At 41.6% G+C, this 13,249-nt stretch overlaps 1 protein-coding gene across 2 annotated transcripts in view; it reads left to right on the top strand.

The window, feature by feature from the left end:
• The window catches only part of OSBP2 (oxysterol binding protein 2), a 391,235-nt gene that overhangs the window by 250,295 nt on the left and 127,691 nt on the right, over positions 1-13,249 (top strand). For both annotated transcript variants that reach the window (XM_073625242.1, XM_073625251.1), the window contains one exon: positions 8,829-8,946. In XM_073625242.1, coding sequence (XP_073481343.1) covers positions 8,829-8,946 — 118 coding nt within the window. The remainder of the gene's footprint in view (positions 1-8,828; positions 8,947-13,249) is intronic.

Here is a 13,249-nt window from a genome sequence, read left to right as displayed (position 1 = left end):
TCAGAATCGCATCTGAATCACACCTGAACAGGTACCTTTGATAATTGATGATAATGAAAACTGGAATGAAAATTGCATTGCATAAAGTAAACCCTGCTGCTTTCCTGCAGCAGGGCTAAATGTAAAAAAAAAAAACCACTTGCCCAGAACTGCATGTCCTGGGCATGGGGCAATTTGATTAGCACATCCCTCATCATTGATGCTCTGATAGCATTGCTAACATATTGGCATATCAGTATGGATATCACACCACATCCTCAAACTCAATCTTTCTAAAACTGAGCACTGTCAGATTTACTTTTGCAATCTGTGTCCCATTGGGGAAATTTGTCTTCACTTCCTGTCCCATAGCCAAACAGGAAATGAGAGGAAATCCATGCAAATTAAGGGAATTCCTTGGGGACCCCTAGGTCACCAGAACTAGTGTCCCCTTTGGAACATTTTCCCTCTATTACTCTTCTGCAGACAACCCCAAAATTTTGGATTTTCTTTTACTTTCACTTTCAAAGATAACCGTAAACAGGACAAATAGAGAGGGTGAATCTCCTTAAAGTGGAGTTTCATCCATAAAAATAAGTTGATATTACTGTGCAACAAATAACCCAACAACATTTGGACAAAAAAAAAAAAAATTTTTTACTTATCTTTTAATGCCTGTTGCTATGTGGTCCTTTCTAATCTTCCTCTTCCTCACCGCGGCGCCTGAGGTCATTTCCCTTGGCGCCTCTGCTCGCTACTGCTCCTCGGAGATGTGCGTCATAATTTCCCAGGAGTCTGTAGGCAGCGCCGAGGGCTAGGTTGCCATAACAACGGGGCGGGCACTTCCGACGACGCCGCTCCTTGTGATGGCAACCTGTGTAGTTTCCAGCGCCGCTACGTGCTGTTACTGCACATGCGCGAGAACGGGCAGGGCATGCTGGGAATACAGCAGCGCCATATTCTGGAAGATTATGCTTATGGGATTCTCCTGCAAAGTATGTTTCCAATAAAATAATCATAAAGGCAGCGCTAATGACAAGAGTAAGAATTGCTAAATATGCATTATGTAAGAGTTATTAAAAAAAAAAAAAAAATCAAAGATGTGGGTGGAACTCCGCTTTAATGCGGGGACAGCAATAAAAAATGACAGGGGTTCTAATCCACTCTATCCAAAACTAAAACAAGTTTAAAGTTTAGTTATACTTGAAGGCATTTAGGGTGCTTACTAACTAATCTGAACATAAATGTGTAAATCTCTGAATGCCTGCATTTTATTCCTCTAGCCAGGTTGACATATTTTGAAAGTACCAAACGTACTTTAAGATTTACATTGTAGCAGTTACTCGGCACCAAAATTCCGAACTATTTTAGAATGGACGCAATGTGCAAAAATAGCTGCTGATATTATTTTTAAACTCAGAAAGCAGGACTAAAAATGACCCTCAGTACTTTGCGTCCTAAACCAGTGAGTAAAGTTGCTTTTTACTGGAAAGCTGTGAGTGAATTTTGTGGGTCTGAGCTTTCCAGCTGACATGGTTTTTAATTCTTCCCGGATTATCTGCTGGCACAAATCATATTTGAATCTGCAGTGCTGAGTTTCTGAGAGGGACTACCGATAATGGGTGAGTTTCCTGTGTATGTGTATTTAGTATGCAGGCTAATGTGATTTTTAGGTAGAACTCAGTTGATCCATTATAATTTATTACATTGAACAATGAATTTAAAGTGATCGCTAAGTGGCCTTTTTCATATGGAGCCACGTAACTCTAACTCAAAACTGTAAGAAACAATGCCATTGGTTTTTTATATTTTGTACAATAAAACAGCATTCTCTTGCTAGAGATGCAGGAGTGTGGGACAACTTTATTAGTATATGACAACAGTAATACACATGTGAACTTTAAAGCCCAACTCCACTGAAAAGATTTTATGAATGTTCAAAAAAAAAAATGAAAGGCTTATCTTCCAGGTTTTCAATACTGTGACTCCATTAGGGAGATTTTTTCATTGTTCCTTTTCTGAGGACACCAGGGAAAGATACAGTGGGAACAGTTATCGATAAAGAAAAACTTCAGAGGTTTCTAACCTTTCTACGCTCTTATAAAAAGTGCATTTATTTCTCTTTTTATCCATTACAGATTTCCCTCACTTCCAGTTTGACTTTGTCACCAGGACAGGAAGTGAGTGAAATCTTCCTTACAGGGACACAGATAGTGATAACATCCGGCAGAAAAAAGGACTTCCTGGATTTGGGCTTTAGAGTCCATAACATTTTCAACAGCTGTTTAAAATCAAAACTGTAATGCACTTATTTTTTGCTGGCCATTATGGAACTACCGGTATATAGTTTAATAATCTTGTAAATCCGAATATGTGACACTGTTTAATTATAGATGTGGTACAACAGTTTAGAGATATGTTATATGATGGGACTGAAAATAGCACTGGTGTTATATCTGTGCCTTCTGAGAGTCATGTGTAGAAATTCCACATGGAAGCGTTCTAATGTTCCTAGGTGACATGGAGTCTGGGTGAAAGTGAAAATAAGTATTGGGTCATGTGGAAGGAGCAGCGTCTGACACTCTTTTCAACACTTCCTGGCATCATCCTAGGGTATTTAAAACCAATATTTACTTATTATTTTGCAGTTTAAAGTAGAACTATGCTCAGGCTATGGACATCCAAGTATTTATATGTTATTAACATGAGCTTTACAACCATCCCCAATTCACTTATGTAGCTGAATTTACTGTGGAGCAATTCATCCTGAAAGTTTACACCCGAATCAGTGAAGTTGTTCAACTTATTCTCTTAGCTGGTCTACTCCCAGCAGTAGCTCAGCAACCTTCCTATTAATTTAAACACAAAGCAGGTGCTCTGGGAGAGGGGAGCAGGATAAACTGAGCTGCTGAGAGGTAATGACTTAACCACTTGCCTACTGGGCACTTCCCCTTCCTGCCCAGGCCAATTTTCAGCTTTCAGTGCAGTTGCACTTTGAATGACAATTGTGCAATTATGCAACACTGTACCCCAAAAAAGTTATCATTCTTTTCACACAAATAGAGCTTTCTTTTGGTGGTATTTAATCAGTACTGGGTTTTTTTATTTTTTGCTAAACAAACAAAAAAAGACCAAAAAATTTGGAAAAAAACCCCCAACTGATGGGCATTGATGGGCACTGATAGGCTGCACTGGTGGGCACTGATGATGTTGCGTTGATAAGTGGCACTGATGCACACTGATAGGGGGCACTGATGGGCACTGGTAGGGGACACTGATGAGGAGGCACTGATGGGCACTTTTGGGCAGCACTGGTAGGCACAGATTGGAAGCACTTGTGGGCACTGTTGAGATTGCACTGATAATTAGGACACTGATATTCAGTGCCCTGATTATCAGTGTACATGTCCCTTTTAGAGAAGCCAGTTATTAACTCTCTTTGGTGTGCCGATAACCGGCTTCTGTTTACCTCTGTGATCAGATGTGATTGGACACAGCTGATTGCGTGGTAAAGAGCCACTGATTGGCTCTTTATCTCAATCTGTGATCAGCGGACGCGATCACAGGAGGCCATCATATTGGCAGCCTCCCAGAACTAGCTGTCCGCGCTGTAGCCATCTTTCTGCTATAGCGCAGCCAGCAAGTGGTTAAAGGATAAAAAATAATAATTGCACATGTTTTGCACGTAGAAATATGTGCATTTACTATTTTTACCTTAGGAGCCTGTAAAGCATTACACTTGCGATCAGTAGATAGCGGGTACAATGTCAGGCTCCTGCAGACTGTCAGTGTAGCTGCCTACCAGTACCCCTGATAGACACAGAACTCTCCCCACACAGTCGCGCTCTTTTCAAATTGTGACATCGGGTGCGGGGAGAGGATCCCCGGCTCACTGTGACAGGGATGGGGGGTAGGCTGCATGGACATGTTTCATGTTCCACTCTAAAAACACGTAGAACATGTAACATGTTCCCAAAAGTGAACTTCTCCTTTAAGTGCTTTTAAACGTAGATGATGAATTGCTTCACAGCATCTATAGATAGAGAGGTCAGTTAGAGCCCTTGCACACAGGGGCGGTTTGCAGGCGCTATTGCGCTAATAATAGCGCCTGCAAACCGCCCCGAAAGTGCCGCTGCTGTGTATCCAGTGTGCAAGCCCCGAGGGCTTGCACACTGGAGCGATGCGCTGGCAGGACGGTAAAAAAAGTCCTGCCAGCAGCATCTTCGGAGCGGTGAAGGAGTGGTGTGTATACCGCTCCCTTACCGCTCCTGCCCATTGAAATCAATGGGACGGCGCGGCTATACCGCCGGCAAAGCGCCTCTGCGGTGGTATTTAACCCTTTCTCGGCCGCTAGCGGGGGGTAAAACCGCCCTGCTAGCGGCCGCATACCGACGGTAAAATGCCGCTAATAATAGCGGCGTTTTACCACCGACGCCGCCCCAGTGTGCAAGGGCTCTTAGGGATTTTTCTGCTTGTTAAGAATATGCGAATACTGACCCTGTAAGGGATAAAGATAAATATCATTGAAAACTTAGGGGGGGGGGGGTGATACAAATCAGTGAAAACTTCTCCTGTTTGGAAACTGCATAGCTGGTTTTACATTTTATTTCCTTTTTCTATTTTAACATTTTCTGTGTTAAATGGTAAAAATGTGGAAACAAATTTGCCAATAATATGTATGAATTTAGTTTTAAAACCTAATGTACGCAAGTTTTTTTTCAATATTTTTACTATTCAGCATTCTGTCGTACCTACCCTGTTTTACCAGTGTAGGTGGGACAGACATCTATTATAGTAGGGTTGTAGGCGCAAACAATGTGTTCTTTCCATAATCTGTGAATCAATAGCATTTCTAATAATGATCTCCTTACACCTTTTAAGACCATATAGCTGCAGATGTAACTGAAAGTAAATGGCAATGAGACAGCTCTCCTTCCACACTGGCGCAACCATACTGGCAGAAGCCACTGCAATCTTCTCCCTTGTCTACATAATATAAAAGTGTTGTTCCTTTTTATTAATGAAAATGGGGGATAATCTGCATCCATAATTTTCTAACATGTTGGAACAGTGTGTGATAAGGAGCACTTCCCCTAAGTTTTAGACATCATTTTTTTCACTTGACTGTTACCACTTTGTGCAGCACAAATTGGTTTTCAAAACATATGCTGAAATAGACCAAAATATGTATGGAGCTACGATAATACACAGTGAATTTAACCATGCTATCATTTTATCTTTTTGGAGAGATGTTCCTACAGTATCTAGAGTATATGCACTTGACTGCTTTGTTAGAAGAAACATGTCTTACTGAGCTTACAAAAGCAACCATGTGCCCATGCAGACTGCTTTACTACTACAGTATATGTAGCAAGTTACATGAACCATAACCTTTTTAATCTTTTTTCCTTGCAATGGAAAAGCAGTTGGATTACAGTCCAGTGTCTTATGCCGCGTACACGCAATTGGAATTTTGGCTCGCAAAAGACCGATGAGAGTTTTTCGTCGGAAAATGCGACCATGTATATGATCCATCGGACTTTTGCTGGCCGAATTCCAGCCAGCAAAAGATTGAGAGCATGTTCTCAATTTTTCGGTCGGAAAAAGTTCCGATCCGAAAATGCGATTGTCTGTGGCAATTCTGACGCACAAAATTCCTACGCATGCTCGGAAACAATTTGACGCGTTCTCGGAAGCATTGAACTTCATTTTCTCGGCTCGTCGTAGTGTTGCAGGTCACCACGTTCTTGACGGTCGTAAGTTCAGAGAACTTTTGTGTGACCGTGTGTATGCAAGGCAAACTTGAGCGGAATCCCGTCAGAAAAGCCATCATATCTTTTTCTGATGAGAAGTCCGATCGTGTGTACGCGGCATAAGAAGTTGTGTCCTTTCTCTACCAACTGATGATTTAAAGCACAGTTAACAAAGAACAAAATATTGGGAGCACATAATTTATTATGTTCTATCTAGAGCTATATTCCCATGTCAGACATGGTCAGCTAAGACATATTGAGGAATAGTGGCCCCACAAGGGCCTCCTTTTTTTTCTTTTTTTGTCGCATACTTCCACATGCCTAAATGTTAGAAATGAAGACCCTGTCATTTTTTTCCCACAGAATTAATAATGTTTTCCTGAAATTGCATTGTGGCTGTGTATTGCAGCTAATATAGATATAATGACTAGCAGAACTCTTCTTCAAAAAGTTAGAAGAGGGCCTTCATCGCATGTCTACCTGGGTAGCTCAGCCAATGAAATACACATTCTCATTTATTAGGTGTCAGTGCCAATCATGTTCGTAGGGTATGTCCTAAGATTTATATTCCAGTTTATGATAGATGCCAGAGAATTAAATTACCCAACAGTATCTTATGTTTCTAAGGGGTTTTGCATGTGATTGAATTTACCAGCACTGTTACAGTGTGATTTTACACTCCCTGTTTTATATTCACTTATTTAAAGAGGTATACAAAATTAGGGGTTGACTAATCTTACCAGGTTCTACAAGAATCAAAATACTACTTTTGGGAGGACTTAGGGCCCATACACATGATCAGAAAACCAGACGAAAAATACCACTTTCAAAGTGATCATGTGGTAATCTGATTGTTAGTACACAGCTTTCGAGAACCGATCATGACAAGTCGTGTGAAATTATCCAATGGGACAAGCACGAATTTTTCTTGTACTATACCAGATCGTACGATTTTCATTTAATCAGTACAGTTGTTATCTGAAAATACAATACAAACACACTACAACACATTACATCACTTCCAAATTTTTATTCTGTCGTACGAGAATTTTCATAACTTTAGTAACCTCTTTATTTTCGATATGACACTAGCATGCAAAAATAAACAAAACAGATGATCATTCATCCAATATTTTATCATGTGTACCTGGCATTACTCTTCACACATTTAAGATTAAATAAATGCAAAGGCCACATCGATTCTTTTCTGTCCTGAAATTTCTATTGAATTTTTGAAAATACCAAGGTATAGGAAGAACTGATGCATACAATTTTCCACTTTGAACCATATACACCCTTAGTAATGTAAGTGGAATAACAAATGTACAATACGAGGTTGCTGTCATAGCTATCCAAGTGTGCCTTCATTCTCTGGAAAATAATTTAGCAGATACTGAGAGACTATTTCCACATCAGGTCAACTTTGCCTGTGATTGACAGTGAATGGCAATGGGTGGATTCCTATATGCATAGCCTATATTCAGTCCGGCCATCTGCTGTCAATCACAGGCAAGGCAGACGTGATGGGAAACTGGTCCCAGAGTTCGCCATCAGACACCTCCCACCCAACAATTAATCGCCGCTGCACCTGCGAGGTGGGTGTAGCCTGATGAGGAAATCAAACTAATTCCCCATCGGGTCCACCTTTCCTGTGATTGCACACAAAAAGTAGGTGTATTTGAACGCCTATTAGACTACTGACTATCGTTCCACCCACTGATGTGTGCTGTAAATTAAAAGTAAGATGGACCTCATGGAGAACTAGAATTTCTGTTCCCTATCAGGCTCTGCCCACCCTGGTACAGAAGTCCTTGGCCATGGGCCTGTCATTGTGATCAACGCATTGACTGGGGAGGGCACTGAGGAAAAAGTGTCCAGTATGGACCCTCTGACCTCAGTGCCAGCATTGACAGATACACCCTAAAGGAGTTCCAAAGGGTGTCTGCGTCACTCTGTATGCTTTTGCCAGAATTTGCCTTAATCACAGTTTTGTGTAATCGTAAATCTACTGCATCCCATGTCCAGAAAGCCCTTCTTAGATTTACTTTAAGTGTACTTTCTATAGCCTGCACCATGTATGTCCCGTTATGTGCTTTCTATATGACAGATCACATTCAAATGTCCAAGGCAGGTTTGAATCAGAGAGGTACCCATTAGAAACTTTTTAGTACTTGCAAATTTTCTGCATGTAGGTGTATGTAGGAATAACTTTCCTGCATTATGAACAAGTAACACAAATTTTCTTTCAAATCACCAGGAGGCAATGGGGTTGACTGGTACAGTACAGCAGCACCTAATTGAAAAACTGAAGACCTGAACATATAAGTTTTGCTCTCTTTATACATTTGAATGCTATATTCTAGATTGTAATTGAAGTCTACTTTAAAGAAAACAATGCTGTACTTCTGGTACATCAGACAAGAGATGTAGATTTATTGCTGGTATGTGAGAAAGATCATAATTAGCCTTCTCAGCAGCCTGAGGAAGAATGTTAACACTGTGGGGGGTTCATTTGCTATAAATTATAGCATGAACACCTAAACCCAGCAGGTTGTTGCTTTTCATCTTTTAATTATCAAGAGTTTCATGATGGAGTTGCGTGATGCTGGCCCACTGGGGAAAAAGGAAGTTGAAAGTAATGTCAGGAGAGTACTGGAAGCTGTTTGAGAGGTAATAAATACCTGCAAGTGTTCTACTTAAACACCTCATTCACTTGCACCTACCATGGAAAAATGTATCTGATGCTTGGTCAATTCTGCTAACTGTACTTTTGCTGGTACTAGTTTACTTTGTATGTATTGTTAGAAGGACTAGACAATCGATGGAATTATTTAGGCACCACAATCCCCATGTGGATTGATGAGCTTGATGACTGTTATGTGATGTTTTATAATGATTGGTTTAATCCACCGTGACCTTTGGTCTGTTATTTTAACCATTGTTCAATACAATTCAGGTGTTTTAATTTGTCATTTTTTTGTGGTGCTTAAATATCCCATCCATTGTCTAGTCCTTCATTATGTTGAGGGATGTGGCACCTGACAAATTGAAGAGCGTGGACTGACTTATTTTTGTTATATGTATTGTTAATTTCAGGGAACGTCCAGGCTGTAAAAGGGGAAGCCAGTGATGAAGATGAGGAGACAGAGTACTTTGATGCCATGGAGGACGCACCAGCCTTTATCACAGTAACAACTGACCCCAAACAGCACAGGTAATCTATACTTGCATATACAGTATGCAGTGATGGCGAACCTTGGCACCCCAGATGTTTTGGAACTACATTTCCCATGATGCTCAACTACACTGCAGAGTGCATGAGCACCATGGGAAATGTAGTTCCAAAACATCCGGGGAGCCAAGTTTCACCATCACTGGTATAGAGTATAACACCTGAAGGCCTATTCACTAATAAATACAGTGGAACCTTGGATTACGAGCATAATCCGTTCCAGGAGAATGCTTGTAATCCAAAGCACTCAGATATCAAAGCGAGTTTCTCCATAGAAGGCAATGGAAACGAAGATAATTCGTTCCGCATTGACTTCTATTACATGCAATACCAAATGTGGCCAGAGGTGGGGGGCGCCGGAGAGCCTCGGAAATACTCGGGGACAGCTCGGCTGAACTCGGAAAGGCTCGGAAACACTCGGGAACTGAGTGTTTCCGTGTGATTCAGAGTATTTCCGAACGGCTCCGAACCGTTCCGAGTGTCCCCGACACCCCCGCACCTCTGGCCAAATGCAGTACTGCACACCCCATTAGAATTCTGCTCGTTTTGTGAGACAACACTCGCAAACGGAGTCAGAATTTAAAAAAAAAAGGTTGCTCGTCTTTCAAAACGCTCGTTAACCACGTTACTTGTAAACCAAGGTTCCACTGTAGTACAAAATGAAGAAACCCAAAATCAGTAAAATACCATTCTGGTTGGTTGCCATAGACTACTGCATTTAAAAAAAATTGTATTTTCCCTCCCTAACATGCATAACATAATTGGATTCATATTATGTATAGAATTGCTTTTAAGGGCAGCTGTACAAAAAGCTGATTTTTTTTTACCCTAGTCTGTGTTCCCTGCTGTCCTGGAATTCAACGCAAAGACCATCTTTCACCTAACACATACAAAATATATGATAGGTCATAAGCCTGGCCAAGAAGCGTTGTGATGTCATTGGCGTTAACTTTCTTGACGTACTTCTATTGAACATACTGCAGAGGGCATGAATAGGGGACATATACCAGTATGGGGGACAACAAGGTGCATTGCTCCACTCCAAAATGAAGAAACCTTTTTAAATGAAATTGCACTTGAACATTTCATTGCAAATTTTACCTTGATGTTGATTGATTTTATTGGTGAGAAACACTTGTGGCTGCTCTGACTGCATTCACATATATTACTGGGTGCTGGCTGTTACTGTGCTGCTAATTTTATTCTCATGTATGTTACATCAGTGCACAGGGGGGGGGGGATTTCTTGCACAGCTTAAAATAGCTAGCCAGGGACCTTCTAGACTGTCACTAGCAGAGTTAGCTTTCTGTCAAAATGCCTGGAGAAGCTTGACATTGACATGCCACACTCCCAGAATTGCCCCACAGCTATGTATAAACCAGGGATGGCTAGTTATGACTCTGGATCGTGGCACATACAAGCTCTGTAACAACTAAAGTGTCAGAAAAGGGCTCCCTCAGGATCAGCTATTGGAACACATTAGTATTTTTCTGAAGAGTTATTTTTCACCTCCAGCAGACTTGAAGAAAAACTAATTAAAAATGAGGATATTGTTTTGAAGTGAGGAACTGCTGAAAGCACTAAATATAGATAAATCACATTAACCTTCCTTCTTTGCAATGACCGAGAAGCTAATATATAGAACAGTCCCTGATTCCTTAAACATGTCTCTGCCATCCCTCTCTATTAATCATGCTGAGTGACAGCGCTGTCATGGAAGACGAGTGTTTGCTGTACTTGGACATGGAAGCCAAATGTGGCTGCAGAGGAGGATAGGCTCTATATAGGAACATAGGTTCCTACTGCCTTCTTGCATGTAGTTGAGTTTCAACACCATAGGAGGTAGTTTAGATTTACAAAAAGGGTTGTGGGTTATCTGAGTTTTTAATGGGGTTTCATATGAGGCAATGTTTAGATTAGTTATTTTTAAAGCTGAGCTCTAGGCATATAAAGATACAAATAAAAGCAATTTTTTGTTGACTAATAAACCATTACATATATCTTTAAATGCACGCAGCTTAAGTACTGAGTTTAAACTGGTATCTGCCACTTGCAGTCCCTGTGCAGCAGGGCTGGAGCATGAGAAGAAGAAGCAGCAGAAACAGCCAATCAGTTCATGTGCTACCAAGAAGCATGCTGAGAGGTGACAGAAAGATGAGCTCATCATGGTGTGATGCTGCTTCTCCTTTCACTGTTCAGTCACAGGCTGGGGAGAGTTGGGAATAATCTGGGCTCCAAGGAAGTGAGTTGAATTATGCTGGCCATCAGACTGAGGACATCTTTTGGCAGAAAAAAAGTACTGCAAGGGAAATCTCTGGACTGAAGGTGAATTTATTGTGGCAAAAGCTGGTTTTAATTTTTATCTAATTTTTGCCTTGAGGTGGTTAAAAAGACTGAAGGTTTTTTTTTTTTTTTTTTTTTTTTTTTTTACCTTAATGCATTCTCTGCATTAAGGTAAAAAACCTGAGTGCAACTTTCCCACCCAGTCCCCCTTAAACTTGAGCCCGATCTCAATCCAGTGCTGTGCACAAGAGCAGCAACTCTCTGCTCTCCCTCCTCACAGACTCGGAAACAGCAGTGGGAGCCATTGGCTCCTGCTGCTATCAATCACAGCCAGGGAGGAGGGAGCAGGGGGCTGGGCCGAGCTGCGCTGTGTGTATCAAGTGCTTGCTATGGTGGACACCCAGCGGGGGGCAGGAGCCAGAAACGCCAGCTGGGGCACCCAAGAAGAAGAGGATTGGGGCTGCTCTGTGTAAAACCATTGTACATGTTTGTTATTTAAAAAAAATAAAATAAAGGTTTACAATCACATTAAGTACTGTCAAGTGTAAGCTACTGTTTCTGTTTAATTGCTTACAGAACAGGTGGGTGTTCCTCTTGTCCTGCATACATCTGATTTTTGTTTTAAGTAGCTGTTCCTTGCATAAAATCCTCAAACATTTTATTCTGCTCTAGAATATAGATAGATAGATAGAGAACAAAGCCAATGTTGATAGAGAGAGGCAGGTTCACTTGCTTTATGTCACAACAGATTTTTCACAAACTAAATGACTAAAGTTTTTCTAGTGTGGAAATCTACAAATGTATTAATATCTTTTTATAAATTCATTTGTTAGGGTCAAGTTAGGTTTCTTCTTCCTTTTTTGAAGGAAAAAGAGAGCCTTAAAGGGACCTTCTAGATCAGGGGTGCTCAAACTTTTGAAAAGTGAGGACAACTTGGGGGATTTGGTAACCGGTCGGGGGCCACAATGTAATGTAAATGAGCCCTTACTGTCCTGAGCCCCCTACAGTATATGGCCCCTTTCACAGGTGGCGGGAATCTGCTTGCTCAACGGGGTATCTGTCTGCTGATCCCCACCTGAGCGGAGCTGACAGATGACAGGTCCGTGTCCACTCTGTATAAGCAGAGCAGACATGGATACAGCCCACTTTGCTCTATGGGCCCTCCGATCCGCCCAGACGGAGGGAGACGAAACCGCTTCCATTTTTTTTTGTCTAGCGTATCAGATTGGAGGTGGAATGGTGTTTACATCCACCACTCCATAGAAGTGAGGGTTTGATCGGATCCATCTGAAAAACAGACAGGCAGACCCAATCGGACCGATCACGTGAAAGGGGCACCTAGGGCTTTCCTGCGTGTTAACTGCGCTTTGCCATAGACTTCTATTTAATCTTGCAGGTGTGGTGCACTTTCTGAAAGCACACCAAACCCTCAGGATATAATAAGTCTATGGCTTAGTGCAGGCACCCTGCGTTGAAGATGCACTATGCTGCACCTGCAGATTAGTGTGGAAGCAGCCTAATAAGCATTGAAGAACTATACCCATTGCAAAGCTTACATAATAAATATGCCCAGTGCTAAAACTGCTATTTTCATAAACTGACTTTTTATTATCCCTTTCTGCAGGCATCACTGGCTGCTGGATACCTGTCTGAGGCAGAGTGATACCAAATGCACTCTGCCTGAGACAGGAGCCGGCGCTATAGAAAAAGTATCGGCTTATGCGGCTCCTGCTCCCTCTGTAGCCATTTGCTTCCTCAAGCACCGGCTCCATTCACAAAGCTGATACTCTGGGATGGCTGATCTGGGCTCGCTGACCCACCATCCGAAAGCAGGTGGTCGCAGGCCACATCAGAGGGCTCCGCGGGCCACCGGTTGGGCACCCTTATTCTAGATAAACACAAACATTTATCATGTAAGTATTTCAAGGGGACAAACTTGGTAAGGTGTTTTACATAGGCTTTGCTTGAGTATACTAGGCCTCATACTGTATAAAATCCTCTA

This window comes from Aquarana catesbeiana, linkage group LG01 (genome assembly GCF_042186555.1).
Source record: "Aquarana catesbeiana isolate 2022-GZ linkage group LG01, ASM4218655v1, whole genome shotgun sequence".
Classification (NCBI taxonomy): Eukaryota; Metazoa; Chordata; class Amphibia; order Anura; family Ranidae; genus Aquarana; species Aquarana catesbeiana.
Note: the sequence above shows the minus strand (reverse complement) of the source record. Positions and strands in the feature narration are given on the sequence as shown.